Genomic DNA, 26,771 nt, shown 5'->3' with positions numbered 1-26,771 from the left:
TGTTTTTTAAAGGCTGCTTGTTTGTCATTTCAATGTGAGTTTCAATAAACAACTTGATTTTTACCATTTAGGTTTTATGTTGCTTTCCCTTTTTCCTAACGAACTGGGACGTAACACATACTAACACTCTATAGGTTTTAGTATCTCTAGTCAACTTGAAGCTGTATTCAAATGTCTTAAAAATTACGAACAGCTTTTAAGGACTGAGCTCAAATATGTAACTGTGTAGTCAATTTTAACCAGAATGTGTTCAGAACTGGAGCTGTGTTGTTGGAATCTTCTGTTTCCTTCATGCTTTACCACCATGACTCTTTCACCAGCTGTGGGGCAATCAGCACTTCAACCTGACACCTCTTGTATAAGTATTTGCTATGAATGTCCAATCATTAAACTTCTGTCTTTGACTTAAATAGGTTTGTTTTTTAGCTTATAGCTTTTTAGTAGTTGTCTCATACTGACTTATTCTTACATTTTTCTTGCAGTGCTTTTGGAAATGCAATTTTGAGCTTTCATATGTTTTGTAATCAGAGACAATCTGTTAAACGGAACTTTTGCTTTTTTTTTTGTTGCTTTGAGTTCTCCCCAGTACTTCTCTTGTTACAGAGAATTGCAGAAACCAGCAAGATGACCCCACAAGTGTTCCACATCCAGTAACAACTGCTACAAACTTCCATATTTCTGCTTTGAAACGAGAAGCAATATATATGTCAGTTGTGCTTTTCATAGCATTAACAATATCAAAAAGGCAAATGCTGTGAATAGAAGTATGCATTTCTGAGTAAATAAGGTTTTAAACATTTAATCGTGGAGTTTAAGTGGTGAACAAATAAATGTACTCACCTGATGCTGTTTTCTGAGGGGTTGCAGTGATAGAGCTATCTTCAATACCAGGCGTACGAACACTTGAACCTATTAACAGACAAAACATTTCTAAAACATCCACTGCAATTCATGTTAGCATTTTTATGCAACAATAGGAATCTTTAGTCTACCTGTTTCATCATGATCAGGACCTGGACTCACATGAGTCATACTAGTTATTGTGTCTTCAGAGGCACAAAAACATACAAACATTAAAACCACAGAATATACTGTCTTTGTTCAGGGGTACAAATATAAAGCAGCATATCAGTTTCAATTTGCTGATTAATGTCTTTATTTATTTTAGAGTTAGTATGAAACATGGAATAATTATGTCACCTGATGTTGGTTTCACTTGTGTGAGGGGGGAAAAGGAGGAACTACCAGTGATACTTGGGGTGTTAACAGTCCGACCTGGTGAAACAACAGTTAATTATAGCTGTATTATAAGTGGATAATGGCTTTATTTTACTTGAACAATATGGGCTAACATCTTCACAGTGGAAAGGTTAATTACACATACAGCAACTGAACATCCTTCACAGAGTATTTGAGTAATCAATGAGCAACCATCACTATGTGCTTAAACTGAGATTCAGGACACTTACTCTTTATAAATATATTCAGTGCTGAGATTATTGAGAATATCGCATAATAAGAGAAGAGAAGATAAGATAAGATATCACATAATATGTGTATACCAACACTTTGCAAGGAGTGAAAACAATGAGAAAGACAGAATAATAACCTGATGGTGGTTTTACTGATGTTAACAGAGTAAGGATTAATCTACCAGGCTCACTTGTCTTACTAACAGTACTTATTGACGACTCAACAGAAGTACATTCAAAAGTATTCAGAATACACAGGATTTGTATTCATTTATTTTAAGCTTATTATCTAAAATGGTTTTACCGGATGTAAGAGGAGTCACAGGAGGGGAAACACTGCTAACAGACAGACCTGCTGAATAAAACATATATTATTTATTTCTAAATAACAAATATGGTAAGTGCTTTTGTTATGTGATATGATTTCTATTTTAAATATTTGCCTGTCCTATCTGAGGTTATACTCAATGTAAGAATAGTCTCTGTCATGTGTTACTCTTTTTTATATTTATGTGTACATTATATCAAACTTCTCTCTTCATTGTGTATTGTTATAAAAACAAGTCTGTTATTACAACACAACTGTTTTCTTGAACAATATCAACATTTGATAATGTTAGTATGGTAATAGCAGTCACTCACTGTGTATGGTGATGGAGGAAGTGTCACTGTCTGTAGATGGAGAATTTGACCCTTCAAATGTTACAGTGTAATAACATTTCACTTGAACCTCAGCAGGGGATCCCTGCTGTGATATCTCCAGCAGCTCAGTTCCTCTCAGTGTCTTCAGACAAGGGAAAACTCTGACAATGTCTCACTTAAAGTGTAGAAATAACAGTGAGGCACAGAAACAGACGGTGGAGTCTGACAGTGCAGAGTGACTGAGTCTGTCTCTGTGATCACCGGTGGATTCACTGTCAGTGTCGGTGGAGAAGATCTGGAAATTGTGCGGGGAATACGTTAAATTATTTCACTCAAAAGCTGCATTAAGACAATGAAACTCAATGCTTTCAAATAATGAATAATTAAATTGATATGAAAGTATTGTTAATGGTGCAAAAATGGTTTAATGTAGGAAATTGATAAACATATATACTTTACAATCAAATAGTTTGCAAGATAAGCTAAATATCCAACAATACAATAAAACTTGGACATTAAAGACAATCAATTAGAGGCAATGAAACCCAATGCTTTCAAATACTGAATAATTAAATTGATTTGAAATTACTGCTAATGGGGAAAAGGGATAAGAGTTAGAGAAAAATATATACTTTACAACCAAGCAGTTAGTGGGATTGGTCAAATGAATTCCAAAAAAACCTTTTTAAAGACAATCTACCAGAGACTGACCTTGTGCTTGATACATTTGATAAGAATCTGTCAAAAAAGAAAATTAGCAAGTTAACTTAATGACTTTAACAAAGGTTTAAAACTTAGTATTGAGTGAGAGTTTTGCCTCCCCAGCACAGGGCAGCAGCTAAGACAACAAGAGCAAATATTTCATCCCTCTGAACAGTTTGTGAATGTGGGTGACCAATAATAGAACACGTAATTTGCTTGCCTGCATTTGGTTGTTTATAGCCTACATTACAGTAATAATTAATAAATCAATAAGAGTTTTAACTTACTCATGAGGATAACAAACAGCAGGTGTCCAGCCATGATGAAGCCGAGGTACGGTCCTCAGATTATTATTTTCGTTTCTGAGTATGTGACAAACTCAAGTGCAATTTAAAAAAACGTTGGCAGGAAAGCCACAGGTAGCATTAGAAGAGGATCACATTGCAGTAACAGACAGGCCACAGACACACACTTCACATATGTATTTTCAGACTGAATCTACCACACAGCAGACTCACTGTCAAGTTCCTGCAGTGTGTGTATGTGTGTGTGTGTGTGTGTGTGTGTGTGTGTGTGTGTGTGTGTGTGTGTGTGTGTGTGTGTGTGTGTGTGTGTGTGTGTGTGTGTGTGTGTGTGTGTGTGTTTGTGTGTGTATAAAATACCTAAAATAAATATATGGTGTTAACTGAAGGTTTTCTTCTGACCTTATTTCTGTTGCTATAATTAATATATACAATTATATATTTAATTTAGCTATAACGTCATTCTAGTTTCTGTTCATAAAGATAATGATGTAACTTATTTTGACATAAATTAACAACATATGAAGGCAAAGTTAAATGCCAAAAGTATTGCTTGGATTTCAAATTAACTATACACAGTCTCTCTAAGGACCTACGGGAAACAGCAATGGGGTCAGGTGCGCTGCCAGGAGGGTGGCAGCGAAAGCAGAGGATCTCGACGGACCAGACCCGGGCGGCAGAAGCTGGCTTTGGGGACGTGGAATGTCACCTTTCTGGGGGGGAAGGAGCCGGAGCTTGTGCGGGAGGTGGAGCATTACCAGTTGGATATGGTGGGGCTCACCTCTACGCACAGCGTCGGCTCTGGAACCTTACTTCTTGATAGGGGTTGCACTCTATTCTTCTCCGGAGTTGCCCAAGGTGTGAGGCGCCGAGCGGGTGTGGGGATACTCACAAGCCCCCGGTTGAGTGCCGCTTTGTTGGAGTTTACCCCAGTGGACGAGAGGGTCGCCTCCCTACGCCTGCGGGTTATGGGGGGGAAAACTCTGACTGTTGGCTTATGCACCAAACAGCAGTTCAGAGTATTCGGCCTTCTTGGAGACCCTGAAAAGAGTCCTGTATGGGGCTCCCGAAGGGGACTCCTTAGTCTTGCTGGGAGACTTCAACGCACACGTTGGCAATGATGGAGACACTTGGAGGGGTGTTATAGGGAGGAACGGCCCCCCTGATCTGAACCGGAGTGGTGGTTTGTTACTGGACTTCTGTGCTAGTCATGGATTGGCCATAACAAACACCATGTTCGAACATAAGGATGTTCATAAGTGTGCATGGTACCAGAGCACCCTAGGCAGAAGGACCATGATCGATTTTGTTATCGTATCATCGGACCTGAGGCCGCATGTTTTGGACACTAGGGTGAAGAGAGGGGCGGAGTTGTCAACTGATCACTTGGGTCGAGTGGCAGGGGAAGCCTATGGACAGACCTGGTAAGCCCAAATGTGTAGTGCAGGTGAACTAGGAATGTCTGGAGGAATCCCAAGTCTAAACATACAAACATTAAAACCACAGAATATACTGTCTTTGTTCAGGGGTACAAATATAAAGCAGCATATCAGTTTCAATTTGCTGATTAATATCTTTATTTATTTTAGAGCTAGTATGAAACATGGAATAATTATGTCACCTGTGCAGAGTTTACCACTGGCCACTAGGGGGTAGTATATTATTAATACTCAGTTAGGAGTCGGCCATATTGTTGTAAGTATCATAGACGTTCCGGTTACAGAAGTTAAACAGTAAGCAATACAGACGTTCCTGTTACAGAGTTTGGATTTTAAGCATGCTAACATAATTCATGTAAGTCCTTTATCTTATTTGGTTATCATTATCATTTATGTCATCTTATATCATCATTATTAAGTTCTTGCTGATATTTGTGTTAGACATGTGCATGAAGGAATTACTGATTGTAGCTCATATTGTTATTTTGTGAATTGCTGCAGGGCTTCTTCATCTTTGTCATTAAATAAGCAATCTGACATCGAGGAGTGTAATTCTTCATGAAGAAGCCATGGTTGTTGTTGGATGTTCTGTTCCTGGCTGCGCTTTCGTAACTGGAGATGTATCCGAAGCACTCGCCATTGCTCTGTTGACGAATCACGGACTTGTCCATCAGAACCCGCCAGCCCAAGTCCCAACTGCACATGGCCCGAAACTTGATCGGCCTAAAGTCGACGTTGGCGTGACGATAGAGGAATGGAACGTATTTACTCGTCGTTGGGATGTCTTTCGCACCGGCTCAGGCATAGGGGCTGCCCAGGCCCCTTTCCAGTTATTTCAGTGCGCTGGGCCTGATCTTGGAGACAGCCTGTTGAAAGCTAATCCCAACATCGCCTCTGGGCCCCTGGTGGATCTGATCGCTGCCATGCGTTCACTAGCTGTCATTCCAGTAGCCACATGTGTCCTGCGCACCGAGCTGCTTCAGTTTCACCAGGATCGGGATGAAGCATTCCGTGCCTTCACTGCCAGAGTGCGAGGAAAGGCGGAGACATGCGCCTACACAGCAGTATGCGAGTGTGGCAAGAATGTAGAACCGACCACATTATCCGTGATGTTCTAATCAATGGAATTTATGACTCTGATATTCGCCGCGAAACACTGGGAATACCTGACATTCTTACAAAACCAGTGAATGATGTAATTGCAGTCGTTGAGAATAAGGAAATGGCCCGCAATGCTCTCCCATCATCCACTCTGTCAGCCATGTCGTCGTTCCAGCGCCTAAAGAAAGATATACGGCCAAACCCCACCCCGACCCCAGCCCCGACAGACAGGGCTAGACAAGCCTCGTGCCCGGACTGTAAAAGCACTTTTAGGGTCTTCACGGAGGGGTCTCGCGGATGGAATGTCAAGCCACACCAGATTTGCATTGACTGCTATAGGGCCCGCCGCCGGAAGAGCCGACAACAGCCATCGACCAATAGTCAGCAGGCTGCCGTGGAGTCAGTGCAGATCTCCCAGATATCATCTTTTCAATTCGGGGCACGCCCTGGCCGACGCTGCGGGGGCCGTCACCGCGCTCAGATGACACACAGCACTGTCCATCATCCCACACACATCAGGCTCGAGCACCACATTTTCTCCCGGGGTGAATGGAGGCGGGCCAAGCTAAAAGACCACCCCCGAGTCCCAATCACCATCTCAGGTGACAGGTCAGTCGGGCCGAGGGACAGCATCCACAACCGCTCGGTCAATGAGGTGCACATATCCGCCATTGCGGACACTGGCGCACAATCTGATCTTTGGTCTCTAGAGGAGTTCCTCGCCTGCGGGTTCTCGCGTGACGACCTGCGTCCCGTCAAACTTAGCCTGTCGGCCGCCAACCGCTCCCCCATAGCCATTGAGGGAGCATTCTTTGCTAGGCTCTCAACAGCCCCCAGCAACTGCAGTGTGACGTCCTGCCGCTCAATGGTGTACGTGAGCAGCTCAGTTCGGGCAATGTACCTCTCCTATGAGTCGTTGCTTAGCCTCGGCCTCTTGCCTACGGATTTCCCGTCAGGTAACAGTGGAGGTGGACCCAGAGACGAGCATGGCCCTGGCACTCGTGACACACCAGACAAGTCCTTGTCTGTGAATGCTACGAGGTCCACCAACAGTGGCTGCACAGGCCAAAATAATCCACATGACGCTCCATGCTCATGCCCCCAGCGTTCAGCCCCTCCTCCACGTCCTCAGGCGTTACCGTTCCCCTGCACACCGGAGAACAATGGTCGGATGAAAGAGTGGCTACTCGAGAGATACGCCTCATCTACATTCAACACTTGCCCTCATCGAGCCCATGGAGGGGCCACCCATCGAAATGCACGTGGATCCCGCAGCCACACCAAAAGCATGCCACACTGCGGCCATCGTGTCTCTGCACTGGCAGCAGAGAGTCTACGACGACCTCCTTCGGGATGAAGCCCTTGGAGTCATTGAACGTGTGCCATACGGCGAACCGGTGAAATGGTGCCATCGCATGGTGGTCACTCGGAAGCACGACGGCTCCCCCCGCAGGACTGTGGACCTCTCGCCTCTTAACAAGTTCTGCCAACGTGAAACCTTCGCCACTGAATCCCCATTTCACCTCGCACGTCGCATCCCGAGGGACACCTGGAAAACTGTCACGGACGCCTGGAACGGCTACCATAGTGTGCCCCTGCGTGAGTCGGATCGACATCTAACCACCTTTATCACGCCCTTCGGCCGCTGGCGCTACACCAGGGCGCCACAAGGTTTCCTGTCATCGGGGGACGGTTACAACCGCCGCTTTGACGCTGTCCTCTCGGACTTTGAGCGCAAAGAACGTTGTGTGGATGACACTATTCACTATGACACTGACCTAGAGCATCACTGGTGGAGGACCATCGACTTCATGGCATGTGTCGGCCGGTCAGGCATTGTGTTAAACCCAGATAAGTTTCAATTCGCAGAAAGGAGTGTTGATTTTGCTGGGTTCAGGGTGTCAGACGCTACCATAGAGCCACTCCCGAAGTACTTGGACGCCATCCGAGACTTCCCCACCCCGGACTCTACGACGGATATTAGAAGCTGGTTCGGCCTCGTCAACCAGGTGGCGAACTACGCCCAGTTGCGCGACACTATGGCGCCATTCAAGCCTTTCCTCAGCCCACGCTGCAAATTCTCATGGTCCCCGGAACTGGAGGAAGCCTTCCAAGCGTCCAAACAAGCCATAGTTGGGGCCATCCGTGAGGGTGTGGAGATCTTCGACATGCGTAGGCGCACCTGCCTCCGCCCTGACTGGTCCAGGCGTGGTATTGGCTAATTCCTGCTCCAGAAACATTGTAGCTGCACTTCAGGCATACCGGACTGTTGCCCAGGAGGATGGAGGATCACCCTCGCCGGCTTACGGTTCCTATCCTCGGCGGAGCAGCGCTATGCGGCCATCGAAGGGAGGCCCTTGCCGTGGCCTGGGGCCTGGAGCAAACGCGGTACTTCACACAAGGATGTGACAACCTCGTAGTGGTCACCGACCATAAGCCCCTTGTAAAGATCTTTGGCGACCGTACGCTAGATGAGATAACAAACTCACGCCTGTTCAGACATAAGCAGCGCACCCTGCCATGGCGCTTTGACATCATATACATGCCTGGCAAGAGCAACCATGCCGCTGATGCGACCTCCAGACATCCTTCCCCCTCGGGCTCTGCGAACGGCCTCTCTTTGGGATCACCAAGCGTGCCTGATGCCGTGGAGTCGGCACTAATGGCCTCCATCCGCGACGATGCACAAGAACTTGGAGCCATTTCATGGTCCCTTCTGGCGCAAGAGACGGCAGCTGACACATGCCTCGGCCACCTCCTGCACCTGATCGAGCACGAGGGCAGGGTGGATGTTAATGATCCTATCCTGGCGAGTCTGTCGCCAGCCTGTGAGTCCATCTACGCACAACATGGCGTCCTCCTATATCACGACCGTGTTGTGGTTCCAGCGTCGCTCCGTGACAGAGTCCTCCGGCACCTCCATGCAGCTTATCAAGGAACCTCTGCGATGGAGCAGCACGCCCGTGCCATAGTCTTCTGGCCCGGAATGTCGAAGGACATCCGAGCCGCCAGGCAAGGATGCTCAGACTGTAACCGCAATGCTCCATCACAGGCAGCCACGCCCCCCCTACCATCCCCACCACCATCGACCCCATTCGAGGCGGTGTTTGCTGACTTCTTTGATTATGGAGGCCGCCACTACCTAGTTGTCGGAGATCGACTCTCGGGCTGGGTGGAGGTCCTAAGCTCCACAGCAGGCACTGATCTAGGAGGCTCAGCTGGCTTGGTCCGCCACCTCCGCACGTTCTTTGCCACCTTTGGCGTGCCGGAGGAACTTTCAAGCGACGGTGGTCCAGAGTTCAAAGCTAGTCATACAGAGGACTTCCTCCGCTTATGGCTCGTCAGACATCGCGTCTCCTCGGTCGGGTTCCCACAGTCGAATGGGAGAGCGGAGGTTGCAGTGAAGACTGCTAAGCGCCTTCTGATGTCTAACACTGGCCCAACTGGCAGTATTGATCATGATCGCTTTTTGCGCGCAATGTTACAGTTGCGCAACACGCCTGACCCCGACTGCAACCTCTCACCGGCACAGATCATTTTTGGTCGCCCCCTTCGAGATTCATTTTCTTTTGTCAACAGACTAGAAAAGTTCTCGAACCCACATATCCGGCCACTCTGGCGCCAGGCATGGGCGGCGAAGGAGGATGCCCTTCGGACCCGTATGTCCCACACCACTGAGTCTTTGAGGGCTCACTCAAGACCACTCCGCCCATTGGCACTTGGCGAGAAAGTTTTCCTCCAGAATCAGCAGGGCCCAAACCCTCTCAAGTGGGACCGGTCGGGAGTCGTGGTGGAGTCGCTAAGTCACGATCAGTATCGGATTAAGGTTGACGGGTCGGGGCGCCTTACTTTGCGAAACCGGCGATTTCTTCGCAGCTACACTCCAGCCACCCCCTACGCCCGACAGCAGCCAGCTGTGCTGTTGCTGCCACCCGCGACCCTGGAACGCCAGACCCTGCCCGCACACCCGGGGCCTGTGACACCCCAGGGGTTCATTCCACGAGCAGCAGATGGGAACAGTGACACGGCTGTGACAACCTCCCCGCCTGCGCCCCCTGGTGAGGCAACCTCTGGTTTTGGGGCCCAAGATGTACCCGTCCCTGCAGGAGTCACCCCGGATGCGTCGCTTCCAGTGTCGCAATCACCGCCATCGCTGCCCCGCATTGACCGGCCATGCCGCCCGAGGAAGCCACCCAAACGCTACGAACCCGAGACGGGCCATTGGATGCAAGACTGAGTCCGTTAACCTATTCCCGTTCATAGCTTTACGGACTGGGGGGGATGCAGAGTTTACCACTGGCCACTAGGGGGTAGTATATTATTAATACTCAGTTAGGAGTCGGCCATATTGTTGTAAGTATCATAGACGTTCCGGTTACAGAAGTTAAACAGTAAGCAATACAGACGTTCCTGTTACAGAGTTTGGATTTTAAGCATGCTAACATAATTCATGTAAGTCCTTTATCTTATTTGGTTATCATTATCATTTATGTCATCTTATATCATCATTATTAAGTTCTTGCTGATATTTGTGTTAGACATGTGCATGAAGGAATTACTGATTGTAGCTCATATTGTTATTTTGTGAATTGCTGCAGGGCTTCTTCATCTTTGTCATTAAATAAGCAATCTGACATCGAGGAGTGTAATTCTTCAACCTGATGTTGGTTTCACTTGTGTGAGGGGGAAAAGGAGGAACTACCAGTGATACTTGGGGTGTTAACAGTCCGACCTGGTGAAACAACAGTTAATTATAGCTGTATTATAAGTGGATAATGGCTTTATTTTACTTGAACAATATGGGCTAACATCTTCACAGTGGAAAGGTTAATTACACATACAGCAACTGAACATCCTTCACAGAGTATTTGAGTAATCAATGAGCAACCATCACTATGTGCTTAAACTGAGATTCAGGATAATTACTCTTTATAAATATATTCAGTGTTGAGAATATTTAGAATATCGTATAATATGTGTGTAAATAACCTTTGGAGTTTCTTTTTGCACCTTTATTTTGGTAGTATAAGATCTGGACTTTTATTTTGAAAGAACTTCTACCGTGACATGTGCAATGACGATGGACAGTGCTACAATGAACATTTAATAAGTCGTTAAATTGGGTTTTTAGCACCTGGCTGATAAAGGCACAAGGTTTTTTCCAAGTCTATTTGATATGTTGAGTGATGTCATGCTTTGTTGTTTCGTGGTTTTTGCAGAGTTTTGTGTTCATGCTTTGAATTTGCGAAACTGCTATCGTCTATTAGCCGACGGTAACCGATTGTTGTATTATATTTCTTCTTTTATAGCTCTTACGTTGGAAACAATTCGTATGCAATCAAGGGTATACATTAAACAGTTACCATCATTCAGTCGGGGACGCTACAATGTGTATACCAACACTTTTCAAGGAGTGAAAACAATGAGAAAGACAGAATAATAACCTGATGGTGGTTTTACTGATGTTAACAGAGTAAGGATTAATCTACCAGGCTCACTTGTCTTACTAACGGTACTTATTGACGACTCAACAGAAGTACATTCAAAAGTATTCAGAATACACAGGATTATTATTCACTTATTTTAAGCTTATTATCTAAAATTGTTTTATTGGTTGTAAGAGGAGTCACAGGAGGGGAAACACTGCTAACAGACAGACCTGCTGAATAAAACATATATTTTTTATTTCCAAGTAACAAATATGGTAAGTGCTTTTGTTATGTGATATGATTTCTATTTTAAATGTATGCCTGTACAATCTGAGGTATTAACGAGGTTTTTATATTTATGTGTACATTATATCAAACTTCTCTCTTCAATGTGTATTGTTACAAAAACATGTCTGTTATTACAACACAACTCTTTTCTTGTACAATATCGATATTTGATAATGTTAGTATGGGAATAGCAGTAAGACACAGAAACAGATGGTGGAGTCCGACAGTGCAGAGTGACTGAGTCTTTCTCTGTGAATATCAGTGGATATGCTGTCAGTGTTGGTGCAGGAATAGCAGGAAATGAAGAAGAACACATTTGTTTGTCACGAGACAATCAAATTCCTAATGGATAACTACAATTTAGAAAAAATATATCTATAAGCCAAATGGTTTGTAGAATTTGTCAAATCAAGAAAAACTGACCGTGTGCATTTTTCTCAGAAAAGGAATCTGTTAAAGAAAAAACATTTTAACAAGGAAGACGTGACATAGTAAAGTCTAAATGTTAATTGCTGTTTTTCTCTCAACTCGATGTAAAAGCTTCATATCACATGCTGATGCCCATACATAACGGGCTCACGATATCTATCTGGCTCTTTCACATACAAAGAAAGGTGCTTGTATGTGTGTTTAACCACTGTCTACCAACCATTCATTAACAATAAAAGAAAGAAGAGGTTTCACTTACAAATGAGGATCACAAACAACATATGTTTAGCCATGATGAATATGTTAAATAATCCTTTCAAGACTGCACCTGTTGTTTGACTTCATGGACTCTGACATACTGTCACTATGAAGAACATGTTCTCAGGAAAACCACAGCTAGAAACAGAAGTGAATCACACTGACAGACAGGCCACAGGAACTCGCATGCACTCTATGAGACCCAGCTCATGTTAGCCAACTGTTTCAGGAAATACCCTGTTCATCATATGCATTGTCTTACTTTTAATTGAATTCAAACAACTTCATTAAAACTAAAGATAAAATACAGTAAACTGAGTGCAGGTCTTCCTGAAACGTTTTTTTTTTTTTTAAACGGCTCAAACATACACACTATGGGATATACATACTATGATGTACTTTATTAAATATAATCCTGATTGTGTATTTAGCATCCCCAGATTGATGCAAGCTTCCAAATGTCAAAGAAAATGATGGACTAATGCAAATAATGCCCCCTTTCACACTTTCTGACAGACGAGAAGAAATCGAAGACCTGTTTATTTATTACCTTTAGCAAGAGGGATTCTGTGGTTGAGTGTTTCAATTTTAATTGTTTTACAGATATGACATTTTAGTTACATTGATTTCCCTCTAGATCATAAGATACTATAAAAGATTGAAAGAAAAGTGAAAAGAAAAAAAAAAGGCACATGGTTCAAAAAACAGTCCTTTAGGAAGTTTGCTTTCTATTTAATAAGCCTGGCGGGTGCTGTACACCAAGTCCTTCAGGGCTGATGGGGGTGGCTCCTCGGAGATGGTGGAGTACACATGGTATATGTCAGACTAAAGGAGAGAGAAACCAACTGTTAAGGCTCATTAAATCATTACTATATATAAACATGTAGCAAATGTATTTCACACTGTCTCACGTCTCACTCACATCCTCATTTTGAGACTCTTGCCGGCTCAGTTTCTCAGGACCTGCGAGAACAACAGAGAGGATGGTTTCAGTGGTTTAGTCCACCTGATCTATTTGTAAGAAGTCTTCAGTGATTAAATATCTGCTTGTATCAGAAGCCATTTCTTGGGAAAGGTGCTGTAAATTAGGGAGTAGTTCTTATTCAATTATACAGTTGCAGCTCACCAGTAAGACAAACTGCAGCAGGTACTGAGGTGACCGTACTGTAGGCTTCCTCATTACCTGCAGGTAACTGAAGATAACAGGAAAGAGGGGAGAGAAAGTGAGGGGAATTTATAAATAATCTTACTGGTTAATAAACCTTGAGGAACCTTGCTTTTCAAGTGCTCCATTATTTAAGATGAAGGGGACGTTATATCTGACATAGAAAACAGTTTTTTAAATTACCAATCCTCCATGGTCCATCTTTCTCATGCACATTAGGTCATCTGTAACAGAAAGTAAAACACACCTCAACACAAAAGAAGACCATAATATGATGTCAGTATACTGTATGTTTGAATAATACAGTGATGTTTCCTGACTGCTTCATGTATACGTTACCAGTGACATTGGCTTGTGTCCTATACAGATGGGAAGAGTTTAGTTTAGTTTTGAAAATCACATTAGAATTGTTACATACACTTATGTACAAGGACCAGATGCACTAGGTTAAGTGTTGTAGCGAAATGCTAGCTTGCATCATGTTGTGCTCATTACCTAGAAACAGCATTCACTGGTTGACAATAAAGATAATATCAAAAGGAATACATTTATTTTTAAAAAACCTGTCAGACCTAAATGGTCACTTCTTAAAAGTACAGTGTGAAGAATCACTGTGGGTGGCATCTCGCATTGCAGATTATATCGAATCCCTCTCTTTACACAGCAGAACAATTGTTGCAGCGGCTGCACTAAGAAGCTACTTGAAGAGGATAAGACAAACTTCTGTAGGCCTATAAAGGAAATGTCAAACTGATAGAAACTTCCTCATTGCTAACTCAACTCTTGCTGAAAAGGTAAAACATATATATTCTCACCTCTGCGCAGCACATCTTTCTGAAAAAGAGAGAAAGAAGCATGGTGTTTGTTGGGGCAAAGCACTGAAGCTGTGGTATAGTGTTGGTATTGGCTTATTAGACATCAGCTGTTTCTGATAAGCTTCACATTTATTGGCTCATTCACAGCTGTGTTACTAGTGACGTCCAATCATGTTCAAGCAGGTGTGAAGAGCAGACATTATAAACTCCCTTCAAACAAACTTCCTTCTTTCTAAGCATTTAACATGCTTTTTTAAACTGAGATTTAGGATCTTTCATGTTTAATATGTGCGTTTGCTAACTCACCCTTATCCTCTGCCTGGATTCTTTGAGAACTTACACAATGAGCAGGAGGACACATGCTTAAGTGGGCACAAAAATCAAGTTCTCACCAAATGTTCTTTTGGTGAATAGAAATGCCAGTCCCAGTAAGATAACACCTCCCAGAGAAGCCACAACTATTATCAACTTCCATGTCCATGTTGTTTCTGTTGTGAAGGTCAGAAACAAGTGTCAATAACTCTTATAACACAAAAGCAAGAAGTATGTGTACCTGTGATCAGTAAAGGGCAAACTAAATATAAAACATGAGGGACAGTGTATTGCTTTGTAACTGATATAAGTTAAACACGTGAGTACAGTTGAAGGATGATACATTATTGAATTACAGATAATAAGGAAGCAAAACAGGTTGCTTTACTGTGACACTGCAGAACAATACTCAGTGCTCAAACCCAGAAGAAACATAGTAATGGTAATAAATAAATAAGTCAGAAACATTGAAACATTTAGAGAAAATTCATGTTGGCATTTTTTATGGACTAAAAAAGTATGCCAGTATGAATAATTAGTCAGCTGAGTATTTGTGTTACCTTGTGTTGGATTCACTGGTGTTATCGAAGTAGAAATGAAACTACCAGTGTTTGTTGATCCAACAGTAAGACCTAGTTAAAGAATAAAAGAAATATAAAATCATTAAAAAATGATTTGTAATAAATGAAAGTCACATTTAATAAATCGGTAATTGTTTTTCCTGATGTTTGTTTGGTCGTAGTTATAGGAGTGGATGGACTGATAACAGTCTTTCTATTAAAAGATATTGCATGTCCTGCCTGTGGTCATAGTAGATGTCGTCATAGTCTGTGTCAAGCGTTTCTCCTTTTCCTCAATATCTAAAACAAAAGAAGATGGATTTGGATCTGTCAGCTTCATGTGCAGAAAACATATCTTTATGCAATCACTTGGGCATAAGGAGGGAGCATAAGAAGAAACATGTTTAGTTTCAAACAGTCAAATATGGCATCTGAATAAATGCATTAAAACACAAACACATTTATTAAAGCCTTATGTAAACATGTTCTGGATTGTTATTTAGGGAGAGTTAAACTTACCTGTGGGGATAATAGGAGCTGATATTGTGGAGCGCATCTTTGATTCTCTTCCCACAATATCTGCAGTAAAAGAAACAAATTTGGGCCTTTCAAATTTCTTGTGTATGAAAAAAAACAAATATTATTTATCTTATTTGACTTAAACACAGAGCTGTTCCAAAAGGATAAACGAGTGAAAAATGTCAGCTGATCCACCACTTTGGTCCACATAGAAATGTATGTGTGTGTGTGTGTGTGTGTGTGTGTGTGTGTGTGTGTGTGTGTGTGTGGCAGCAGCTGCCTTGTTTATTTTAAATGTGTCTTCTTCTTTAGCGTAAACATTTATTTAACTTGGCCAATTCATTTGATTCTTATTCCGATGAAAATAATTTGACATTGAAACACTTCAAACGGCTTTCCAAAAATAAAAAAATTAGGAAATACTACGACTGACCAGTCAAGCTGTATCCATCGCTACGAGGAGACAAAGAGTCGGATTCACTTCCCAAACTATAATCACAGCTGGCATCATGTCTTTTCACAAAATGTAAATGTCTTAGAAAGTCATCGGCTCTGAAAGTAAACTGGCAGAACAGCCGATTCTTTGAATCCCTTCTCTTCCAGCTGGTTGTTTGGACTGGATGTTTTTTTTCTCCAAAGTACAGGTTACATCTTGCATCATGATTAGCAGATCCAGGCAGAGAGCAGATAAAGAGAACGAGTTCACCAGGAAAATGTTGAAGACTCATCTGTGGTTTTTGACCTAAAGAAAAAGTATTAATGAAAAGTTATTAAACATAATATTCTTATGTAAAACTGTCACACTCCACACTTTTAAATGTTGTATTATTCTTCTTATTATTTTTTACATGCTTTAAATTCCTGAATTTCCCACTGGGATAAATAAAGTTCCATCTTATCTCATCTTAACTGATCACTACACTGTAATGAAAATCATCCCTCATTATTGGCACACTGTAAATATCCTAAATATAACATTTCACCCCAAAGGTGGCATTTTAATGGAAATAAAAGTTGTTCAAATGTTGAATCTTTTTTCATTTCCTTTGAAATGTGATACTGCATTTTCCACTAACATAATATGATAATATTTGAAATAATGAGTAAATCAGTCACTCACTGTGTATGGTGATGGAGGACGTGTCACTATGAAGAGAATTTGACCCTCCATATTTTACAGAGTAAAAACATTTCACTTGAACCTCAGCAGGTGATCTCTGTTGGGACATCATCAGCAGCTCAGTTCCTGTCAGTGTCTTCAGACAAGAGAAAACTCTGACAATGTGTTCACTTAAAGTGTAGAAATAACACTGAGGCACAGAAACAGATGGCGGAGTCTGACAGTGCAGAGTGACTGAGTCTGTCTCTGTGATCACCGGTGGATTCATTGTCAGTGATGGTGGAGGAAGAGCTGGAAATATAAGGATATGTGGAGAAAAAATGAAAATGTTATTTGTTTAAAACCATTACTGTTTTAATTGATATATAATGGCAGCGAATACCTATTGAAAACCTAAACAAGTGTCGTGCTCATAGTGAAATTGAACAGTGTTGACTCACTTTGAATGATGATGGAGGATACATCACTCTCAGAACATTTATATGTCATCTTCTCTAAAAATAAATATATCTATAGCTGTGGATGGGAGTAAAGCAATCACCCGCTGTTGTGAATTCCCTGTGCTGTCCCAAACAATGCCCCCTAGAGGGCTAATAAACAGTTACCAAATGCTCCTGTTTTGGAAAGTGACAGCAGGTGTGATCAGGACACACTCAGGTGAAGACTGAATACTCCTACTTAAGAGCAGACAGACTGGCAGGGAAGCCTCTCCAGTCCTGCTCCTTCATGCGTCCCTGCGATTGTAAGTTTGACTTTAATCTTGATTGTTTGAATGAATACTGCACTCTGTGTTTATTTACTTTATTTGCCGCTTGTTTATTTTGTGCATTATTTGACAACAAAGATGTATTCCTTTGTTTTGTTTGCCACACTGCAGAAATCATGAGTTGGAGAAAATAAATAGAACCAAACTGCACCTCCTGACTAGAACTCTTTTATTAGAGGCCCTTAAGTGGTTAACCATTCATGTTGGCAAAATACGAGTCAAATTCCTTTCACTCACCTTGTATGGTGATGGAGGACGTGTCACTGTGTGGAGATGGAGAATTTGACCCTTCAAATGTTACAGCGTAATAACATTTCACTTGAACCTCAGCAGGTGATCTGTGTTGGGACATCTCCAGCAGCTCAGTTCCTGTCAGTGTCTTCAGACAAGAGAAAACTCTGACAGTGTGTCCACTTAAAGTGTAGAAATAACACTGAGTCACAGAAACAGATGGTGGAGTCTGACAGTGCAGAGTGACAGAGTCTGTCTCTGTGATCACCGGTGGATTCATTGTCAGTGATGGTGGGAGAAGAGCTGGAAATATAAGGATATGTGTCAGATATAAATAATAAAAGGGATATGAAAGTATTATTAATGGTGAAAAAGGATTTAATGGAGAAAACGATATACTTTATAATCAAATAGTTTGTAAGATAAGGTAAATATCCAACAATAAAAAAAACCTCGACAATAAAGACAATCGATCAGAGACTGACCTTGTGCTTCATACAATTGAAAGAAATCTGTCAAAAAAAATAATTATAAAGTTAGCAAGTTCAAGAGACGTAAAGTTAACAAATTAATGAGTTCAACGAAGAAAAAAAAAAAGTAACAGTTGAACGTGTTTTGCCTCCCCAATGGAGTCACAATCAGCACATGGAAACGTAGGCAACAACAACACATTACATATTACACTTTATAAAAATGATAATAAATATTAATCCATTTCAGAAGCTTTCTAACTGTACGACCTGTTTGCTCACTAAGCCTTCACCAGGTCTCTGAACACATGGACACTCCATGAGTATGAAATTCACAGAGCAATATGTTAATAATACACACTCTGAACAGTTTTAAACAATAGACTTGTGAGTTATCAAAAGCAAACAACCTCATTTCTAGCCTGCATAAGTGTTTAATAGCCTACATTAATAATGAATGAATCAATAAGAGGTTTAACTTACACACGAGGATGACAAACAGCAGGCGTCCAGCCATGATGAAGTTTGTGTGTTTGACTGTGTGACAAACTCACTGTAATTTAACAAAATGTTCTCAAAACCCACAGGTAGCTGTAGAAGGGAATGGCATTATCATACAGGCCACAGACACACACTTCACATCCTGTTTAAATTATCTTTACGGTTTTATTTTTCGGATTGACCACACAGAGACTCAATGCTTAAAAAAGACGAGTACGTGTTGTTTGGTTGATAAACTGTGTGTGTGTGTGTGTGTGTGTGTGTGTGTATGTGTGTGTGTGTGTGTGTGTGTGTGTGTGTGTGTGTGTGTGTGTGTGTGTGTGTGTGTGTGTGTGTGTGTGTGTGTGTGTGTGTGTGTGTGTGTGTGTGTGTGTGTGTGTGTGTGTGTGTGTGTGTGTGTGTGTGTGTGTGTGTGTGTGTGTGTGTGTGTGTGTGTGTGTGTGTGTGTGTGTGTGTGTGTGTGTGTGTGTGTGTGTGTGTGTCACTTTATAAAGTATATGAAAGTCTTCACTGACAGTGTATCAAAGTAATCATGTTTGTCAGAGCATTGTAGAATCTCTCATTGGTGTAATTCATAGTTTTAAGTTGTCTTGGAAAACTTTGGTAAAATCATAGTTGTGTTTAAGGGCTGAATACATTTTGGACATTATGATGAAATTTAACGTAATAAAAATACACAAATAAATGCAAAGAAAGAAAACTCTAGGATTTCAAATGAACTTTGATGGCTGTGAGCAGTCTCTCTCAGGACTGATGCAGCTTCTCTGCTATTGTCACTATGAAAAGAAAGAAAAAGACAAGCCTTAACTGCCTTCAGTAAAGTTTAGATGTCAGTGATCATTATGCATTTTTTCAACGTATAAAAGGTGTTTATTTTCTGATACACTGCAATTACAACTTTAGCATTTAGCAGAACTTGCAGCACCAAGTGGTTAATAAACGTGTGTAAAAACCTCATGCTTTAAACAGGAAGAGAAAGCAGCTCACCACTGTTGAATTTGTAGGTGACAACGCTGTAGGTGTCGTCATAATCACCCTGCAAACCAGTGATGTTTGCTTTCAGTCTAAATTGGAGAACAAAATAAAACAACAGGTGTCTTTTAAAAGAATAGAAAGGAATTCAGAAGCACAGTATGCATTTGCACATTGAAATACTGTATTTCTCTCCCTAAACATTGTGTATCTGCTGCAGCTTGCTCCACCACCTCCACCTCATCCTCCATCTGCTTCTGCTTTGTATTCATTTTGTTGACTTAACAGAGATCTAGTGTGATTTCTGAATTATGTTTGCAATGATATACTTTATGTGCTAGAGTGTTAGATTTCCAAGCAGAATTATCACTGCTGCTGAAACTTCTTAAGAATTCCAATGTAACCGTAATGCCAAATGTATCTGTACAGTGGAGACGCTCAGAGTCCTGCGCAGCTGACAGACTGAATATCAGCAGGTATGATGATAAACCAGAGCCATGATGGAAACAAACATAAATACTGGTACTCGTTGAAGTGTAAACCTGAATATGAATTCTTACCTTTTGGAAATGCAGTTTTCTAGAAAATGAAAAAAAGAAATAAAAAATACATATATTTGTTTTATTTAACATTTGAAATTGTGTTCGAAATTCATCTTAACTTTCTGTTATTTCCTGCTTTTCTTCAATGGTAACCCAAGATGTTTTACAGTGTAAGGCTGGTTTCAAAAGATACTTAAAAAAATATAGTGTAACTTAATAACTATGTAGTTCAAATACTTCTGAGGCTGAAAGAATGATTTCCTACAACTAAAGCTGGGTTTTAAATTGAACCCATGGTCATTATTTTAAGTTCTTACCACTCCTGCTATTAGCAATGATGAGTGCCAATCCAAGAAAAGTGAATCCCACAGTAGATAAGAAGATATGAAGGACAGACTTTAAGTAGTTCAATGGCTGTGCAGGCTTGAACCGGGCTGTGTAAGATACTATGTCTTGACGTGGAAATCAAATAGTTGTAAAGACCATGCACATGTGGTGCTCCTGCCCTGTGACCTGTTACATAGGTGATATAGGTTGGAGACATGGTCTTGAAAAGATAAATGTAAAATGTTCTCACACCACATGCCACATATGAAAAAGAGTGTCCGATTTCAGCAAATGAGATTATTTTTTTTCTCAGTCCGGGTGTGGTTTCCACCAAGTGTGTTTCAGTGCTACTTTGAGATGCATGTCTTTCATTGTTGTTCTGTGCAACCTGAGGAGAAAAAAATCCACTCTTTTGGCCCTTTGTTTTTTAAAGGCTGCTTGTTTGTCATTTCAATGTGAGTTTCAATAAACAACTTTATTTTTACCATTTAGGTTTGATGTTGCTTTCCCTTTTTCCCAACGAGCTGGGACATAACACATACTAACACTCTATAGTGATTTTAGTATCTCTGGTCAACTTGAAACTGCATTAAAAATGTTCTAAAAATTACGAACAGCTTTTAAGGACCGAGCTCAAATGGTTAACTGTGTAGACAATTTTAACCAGAATGTGTTCAGAACTGGAGCTGTGTTGTTGGAATCTTCTGTTTCCTTCATGCTTCACCACCATGACTCCTTCACCAGCTGTGGGGCAATCAGCACTTCAACCTGACACCTCTTGTAGAAGTATTTGCTATGAATGTCCAATCATGAAACTTCTGTCTGTAACTTAAATAGGTTTATTTTTTAGCTTATAGCTTTTTAGTAGTTGTCTCATACTGACTTATTCTTACATTTTTCTTGCAGTGCTTTTGAAAATGCAATTTTGAGCTTTCATATGTTTTGTAATCAGAGACAATCTGTTAAAGGGAACTTTTGCTTTGAAGACATGTATACAAAAAAACATTTCTATCTTTATAAGACAAACACATCAACAAAGGTCTCACCAGTACTTCTCTTGTTAAAGAGAATTGCAGAAACCAGCAAGATGACACCCACAAGTGTTCCACATCCAGTAACAACTGCTACAAACTTCCATATTTCTGCTTTGAAACGAGAAGCAATATATGTGTCAGTTGTGCTTTTCATAGCAATAACAATACCAAGAAGGCAAGTGCTGTGAATAGAAGTATGCATTTCTGAGTAAATAAGGTTTTAAACATTTAATCGTGGAGTTTAAGTGGTGAACAAATACATGTACTCACCTGATGCTGTTTTCTGAGGGGTTGCAGTGATAGAGCTATCTTCAATACCAGGCGTACGAACACTTGAACCTATTAACAGACAAAACATGTCTATAACATCCACTGCAATTCATGTTAGCATTTTTATGCAACAATAGGAATCTTTAGTCTACCTGTTTCATCATGATCAGGACCTGGACTCACATGAGTCACACTAGTTATTGTGTCTTCAGAGGCACAAACACATACAAACATTAAAACCACAGAATATACTGTCTTTGTTCAGGGGTACAAATATAAAGCAGCGTATCAGTTTCAATTTGCTGATTAATGTCTTTATTTATTTTAGAGTTAGTATGAAACATGGAATAATTATGTCACCTGATGTTGGTTTCACTTGTGTGAGGGGGGAAAAGGAGGAACTACCAGTGATACTTGGGGTGTTAACAGTCCGACCTGGTGAAACAACAGTTAATTATAGCTGTATTATAAGTTGATAATGGCTTTATTTTACTTGAACAATATGGGCTAACATCTTCACAGTAGAAAGGTTACTAACAGTACTTATTGACGACTCAACAGAAGTACATTCAAAAGTATTCAGAATACACAGGATTTTTATTTATTTATTTTAAGCTTATTATCTAAAATGGTTTTACCGGATATAAGAGGAGTCACAAGAGGGGAAACACTGCTAACAGACAGACCTGCTGAAAGTGCTTTTGTTATGTGATATGATTTCTATTTTAAATGTTTGCCTGTCCTATCTGAGGTTATAATCAATGTAAGCATAGTCTCTGTCATGTGTTACTCTTTTTTTATATTTATGTGTACATTATATCAAACTTCTCTCTTCATTGTGTGTTGTTACAAAAACATGTCTGTTATTACAACACAACTCTTTTCTTGAACAATATCAAATAATGTTAGTATGGGAATAGCAGTCACTCACTGTGTATGGTGATGGAGGACGTTTCACTGTGTGGAGATACATAACGTATCCCTCCAAGCTTCACAGAGTAAAAACATGTCAACTCAACATCAGCAGATGAACTCTGCTGTGATATCTCCAGCAGCTCAGTTCTTGTCAGTGTCTTCAGACAAGAGAAAACTCTACTTCCTCCACTTGAAATGTAGAAATAACACTGAAACACAGAAACAGACGGTGGAGTCTGACAGTGCAGAGTGACTGAGTCTGTCTCTGTGATCACCGGTGGATTCACTGTCAGTGTTGGTGGAAGAAGAGCTGGAAAGGTATACAGAGATGAAATGCCTCAACATTACATTCATCTTCAATAGTTGTAATAATTACAATGGAATAATTGGCCTTTCCTTGTTTTTTAATTTATGAAGACATGAGAATATATATCCAGAGCTACAGTGATAACTCACTTTGAATGATGACGGAGGAGACATCACTATCTGGAGATGGATTCCCCTGAAGGTAAAAACATGTCATGTTAACTTCAGCAGGTGAACTCCTCTCTGCCATCTCCAGCAGCTCAGTTCCTGTCAGTGTCTGAAGACAAGGGAAGCTTTTTCCAGGTCTTCCTCTCACAGTGCGAAAATAACAGTCAGACACAGAAACAGACGGTGGAGTCTGACAGTGCAGAGTGACTGAGTCTGTCTCCCTGATCATCGGTGGATGTACTGTCAGTGTTGGTGGGAGAAAATCTGGAAAATTATACAACGATTAAATAACATGAAATGACATTCATCTTAAATAGTTGTAATGATAACAACGGACTAGATTGGCCTTTTCTCAATCTTCTATCTCTTGGTCTTTTGGAGACCCACCCCTCATGTTCAGAGACACTTTGATGTTTGTGCTCATAATTTATAAACACATGAAAATACAGCTACGGAAAAATCAAGAGACCACTCCAAATTTCTCTTAAATCATTATCTCTACAATTATGGCAGCCATTCCAGTGTCTGTTGAATACCAACACAGAGAAATGGTGTCAGTAGTTCATAGAATACAATAAAATAATAATCATTTAACTCAAAGACATTCCTATAAAGAATAAACGAGACAAAATGATAATGCTGAAGTGGTCTCTTTTTTTTTTTTTTCGCGATTGTATATATCCAGAGCTACAGTGATAACTCACTTTGAATGATGACGGAGGAGACATCACTATCTGGAGATGGATTCCCCTGAAGGTAAAAACATGTCATGCTAACTTCAGCAGGTGAAGTCCTCTGTGCCATCTCCAGCAGCTCAGTTCCTGTCAGTGTCTGAAGACAAGGGAAGCTTTTTCCAGGTCTTCCTCTCACAGTGCGAAAATAACAGTCAGACACAGAAACAAACGGTGGAGTCTGACAGTGCAGAGTGACTGAGTCTGTCTCCCTGATCATCGGTGGATGTACTGTCAGTGTTGGTGGGAGAAAATCTGGAAAATTATACAACGATTAAATAACATGAAATGACATTCATCTTAAATAGTTGTAATGATAACAATGGAATAATTGGCCTTTTCTCAATCTTCTATCTCTTGGTCTTTTGGAGACCCACCCCTCATGTTCAGAGACACTTTGATGTTTGTGCTCATAATTTATAAACACATGAAAATACAGCTACGGAAAAATCAAGAGACCACTCCAAATTTCTCTTAAATCATTATCTCTACAATTATGGCAGCCATTCCAGTGTCTGTTGAATTCCAACATAGAGAAATGGTGTCAGTAGTTCATAGAATACAATAAAATAATAATCATTTAACTCAAAGACATACCTATAAAGAATAAACGAGACAAAATGATAATGCTGAAGTAGTCTCTTGTTTTTTTCCGCGATTGTATATATCCAGAGCTACAGTGATAACTCACTTCGAATGATGACGGAGGAGACATCACTATCTGGAGATGGATTACCCTGAAGGTAAAAACATGTCATGTTAACTTCAGCAGGTGAACTCCTCTGTGCCATCTCCAGCAGCTCAGTTCCTGTCAGTGTCTGAAGACAAGGGAAGTTTTTTCCAGGTCTTCCTCTCACAGTGCGAAAATAACAGTCAGACACAGAAACAGACGGTGGAGTCTGACAGTGCAGAGTGACTGAGTCTGTCTCTGTGATCACCGGTGGATTCACAGTTAGTGTTGGTGGGCGAAGAGCTGGAAATCGTGTGGGAAATTTGTTCAATTATTTCACTGAAAAACTGCATTAAGACAATGAATCCCAATGCTTTTAAACACTGAATAATTGAATTGATTTGAAAGTATTGTTAATGGTGAAAAATGATTTAATGGAGAAAACTATATACTTTATAATCAAATAGATTGTAAGATAAGTGAAATGTCCAAGAATAAAAAAACCTGGACAATAAAGACAATCAATCAGAGACTGACCTTGTGCTTGATACAATTGAAAGAAATCTGTCGAAAAAAATAATTATAAAGTTAGCAAGTTCAAGAGACGTAAAGTTAACAAATTAATGAGTTCAACGAAGAAGAAAAAAAAGTAACAGTTGAACGTGTTTTGCCTCCCCAATGGAGTCACAATCAGCACATGGAAACGTAGGCAACAACAACACATTACATATTACACTTTATAAAAATGATAATAAATATTAATCCATTTCAGAAGCTTTCTAACTGTACGACCTGTTTGCTCACTAAGCCTTCACCAGGTCTCTGAACACATGGACACTCCATGAGTATGAAATTCACTGAACTACATGTTCATAAAACACTCTGAACAGATTTAAAAATTGACCTGTGGGTTAGCATTTGTAAAAAACAAAATTTGCTTGTGTGCTTTAGTTTGTAATAGCCTACATTAATAATGAATAAATCAATAAGAGGTTTAACTTACACACGAGGATGACAAACAGCAGGCGTCCAGCCATGATGAAGTTTGTGTGTCTGACTCATAGACTGTATATATATACAGTCTATGGTCTGACTGTGTGACAAACTCACTGTCATTTAACAAAATGTTCTCGAAAGCCACAGGTAGCTGTAGAAGGGAATTACATTATCATACAGGCCACAGACACACACTTCACATCCTGTTTAAATTACCTTTACGGTTTTATTTTTCAGATTGACCACACAGAGACTCAATGCTTAAAAAAGACGAGTACGTGTTGTTTGGTTGATAAACTGTGTGTGTGTGTGTGTGTGTGTGTGTGTGTATGTGTGTGTGTGTGTGTGTGTGTGTGTGTGTGTGTGTGTGTGTGTGTGTGTGTGTGTGTGTGTGTGTGTGTGTGTGTGTGTGTGTGTGTGTGTGTGTCACTTTATAAAGTATATGCAACTCTTCACTGACGGAGTGTCAAAGTAATCATGTTTGTCAGACCATTGTAGAATCTCTCATTGGTGTAATTCTTATTTTTAAGTCATCTTAATAAACTTTGGTTCAATCATGTTTGTGTTTAAGGGCTAAATAAATTAAAACAAACCTGAACTTTATCTTATAAAATAAAGGAGACTCTTTATAGTCTAGACGGATTTCAGAAAAAAGGCCTTTTATAAGAAGTAAGGAGCATTTATGGGTACAAGTCGGGAACCGGCCTACCTTACATATTTCAAGGGTGCTGAGTCCAAAAAAACCGGTACCCGGGTGAAATTTTGAGGTTTTGACCTTCTAATTTGCATATTAAAATGGCCGCCAAATTGCCCATCTTGCACAGTTATTGGACCATTTCCTCCTAGTTTTTTTTGTAAGTAGGCAATCAAGATGAGGAAATTAAGTTTCTAGATCGATAGTCAAGGGTCAAACAAGGATATAGTGGAGGCTCAGTGCCTTTTTTATGTATATATATATGCAAAATACCAACTTTTAAGGTGAAATTAAGCATTATTTGTGTCATTTTTTAAGGCCGACATAAATATTAAATAAAAGTTACTCTGAAATTTTCCCTGTTGATATGACATATGATGTACACCATATTATATGATAACAAAGAAAAAAATCCATTGCAAGTTGTCTGAGATTTCATGTTTTTTTTTTGTTTTTTTTTTTGCAAATTAAGCATTTGTTCTCTAAATTCTAAGACGGGAAAAACCCAGGTGAATAGGGAAAAATATTCAAAAAGAGACCACCATGAAACGTACCAAGTTGAATATTTAGATCAGTACATAGCATGGTCAGTCCCATCGCTGAGGACCCTTTGCCTGAGGTGAAT

General features: G+C 40.6%; 2 protein-coding genes across 4 annotated transcripts in view; both read right to left on the bottom strand.

Moving 5' to 3' along the window:
• Positions 1 to 12,311: 12,311 nt before the first annotated feature.
• The window catches only part of LOC134883078 (uncharacterized), a 51,132-nt gene continuing 36,672 nt past the window's right edge, over positions 12,312 to 26,771 (bottom strand). For 2 of the 3 annotated variants that reach the window (XM_063911207.1, XM_063911209.1), the window contains exons 7-15: positions 15,155 to 15,214; positions 14,915 to 14,986; positions 14,435 to 14,530; positions 14,043 to 14,061; positions 13,567 to 13,586; positions 13,411 to 13,451; positions 13,189 to 13,255; positions 12,985 to 13,025; positions 12,312 to 12,887 (exon numbers count right to left, since the gene is read on the bottom strand). In XM_063911207.1, the coding sequence (XP_063767277.1) occupies positions 12,795 to 12,887; positions 12,985 to 13,025; positions 13,189 to 13,255; positions 13,411 to 13,451; positions 13,567 to 13,586; positions 14,043 to 14,061; positions 14,435 to 14,530; positions 14,915 to 14,986; positions 15,155 to 15,214 (509 nt within the window). In that variant the 3' untranslated portion in view covers positions 12,312 to 12,794. Of the gene's footprint in view, positions 12,888 to 12,984; positions 13,026 to 13,188; positions 13,256 to 13,410; positions 13,452 to 13,566; positions 13,587 to 14,042; positions 14,062 to 14,434; positions 14,531 to 14,914; positions 14,987 to 15,154; positions 15,215 to 15,433; positions 15,494 to 15,866; positions 16,176 to 26,771 lie in introns of all 3 variants that reach the window. The other variant, XM_063911210.1, reaches the window with a different exon arrangement.
• Positions 18,544 to 25,493, bottom strand: LOC134882907 (mucin-2-like). Its single transcript, XM_063910920.1, has 12 exons — positions 25,460 to 25,493; positions 24,478 to 24,759; positions 23,760 to 24,041; positions 23,038 to 23,319; positions 22,598 to 22,891; positions 22,027 to 22,101; positions 21,819 to 21,872; positions 21,667 to 21,735; positions 21,409 to 21,507; positions 20,054 to 20,072; positions 19,509 to 19,585; positions 18,544 to 19,297 (listed from the first exon to the last, which is right to left on the bottom strand). Exons 1-12 carry the CDS (start codon positions 25,491 to 25,493, stop codon positions 19,266 to 19,268), a joined length of 1,599 nt encoding a protein of 532 aa, XP_063766990.1. The 3' UTR covers positions 18,544 to 19,265.

This window comes from Eleginops maclovinus, chromosome 20 (genome assembly GCF_036324505.1).
Source record: "Eleginops maclovinus isolate JMC-PN-2008 ecotype Puerto Natales chromosome 20, JC_Emac_rtc_rv5, whole genome shotgun sequence".
Classification (NCBI taxonomy): Eukaryota; Metazoa; Chordata; class Actinopteri; order Perciformes; family Eleginopidae; genus Eleginops; species Eleginops maclovinus.
The sequence above is the reverse complement of the archived record's forward strand: the minus strand, read 5'-3'. Positions and strand labels throughout refer to the sequence as shown.

Excerpts from the sequence above, each read along its gene's own strand:
- LOC134882907 (XM_063910920.1), bottom strand. The coding sequence starts at position 25,493 with ATGGCTGGACGCCTGCTGTTTGTCATCCTCGTGT. Across the intron at positions 24,760-25,459 it reads GCTGTTTGTCATCCTCGTGT|CTCTTCGCCCACCAACACTA; the intron begins GTAAGTTAAACC and ends CACGATTTCCAG. Across the intron at positions 22,892-23,037 it reads CTCCTCCGTCATCATTCAAA|CTCTTCTTCCACCAACACTG; the intron begins GTGAGTTATCAC and ends ATACCTTTCCAG.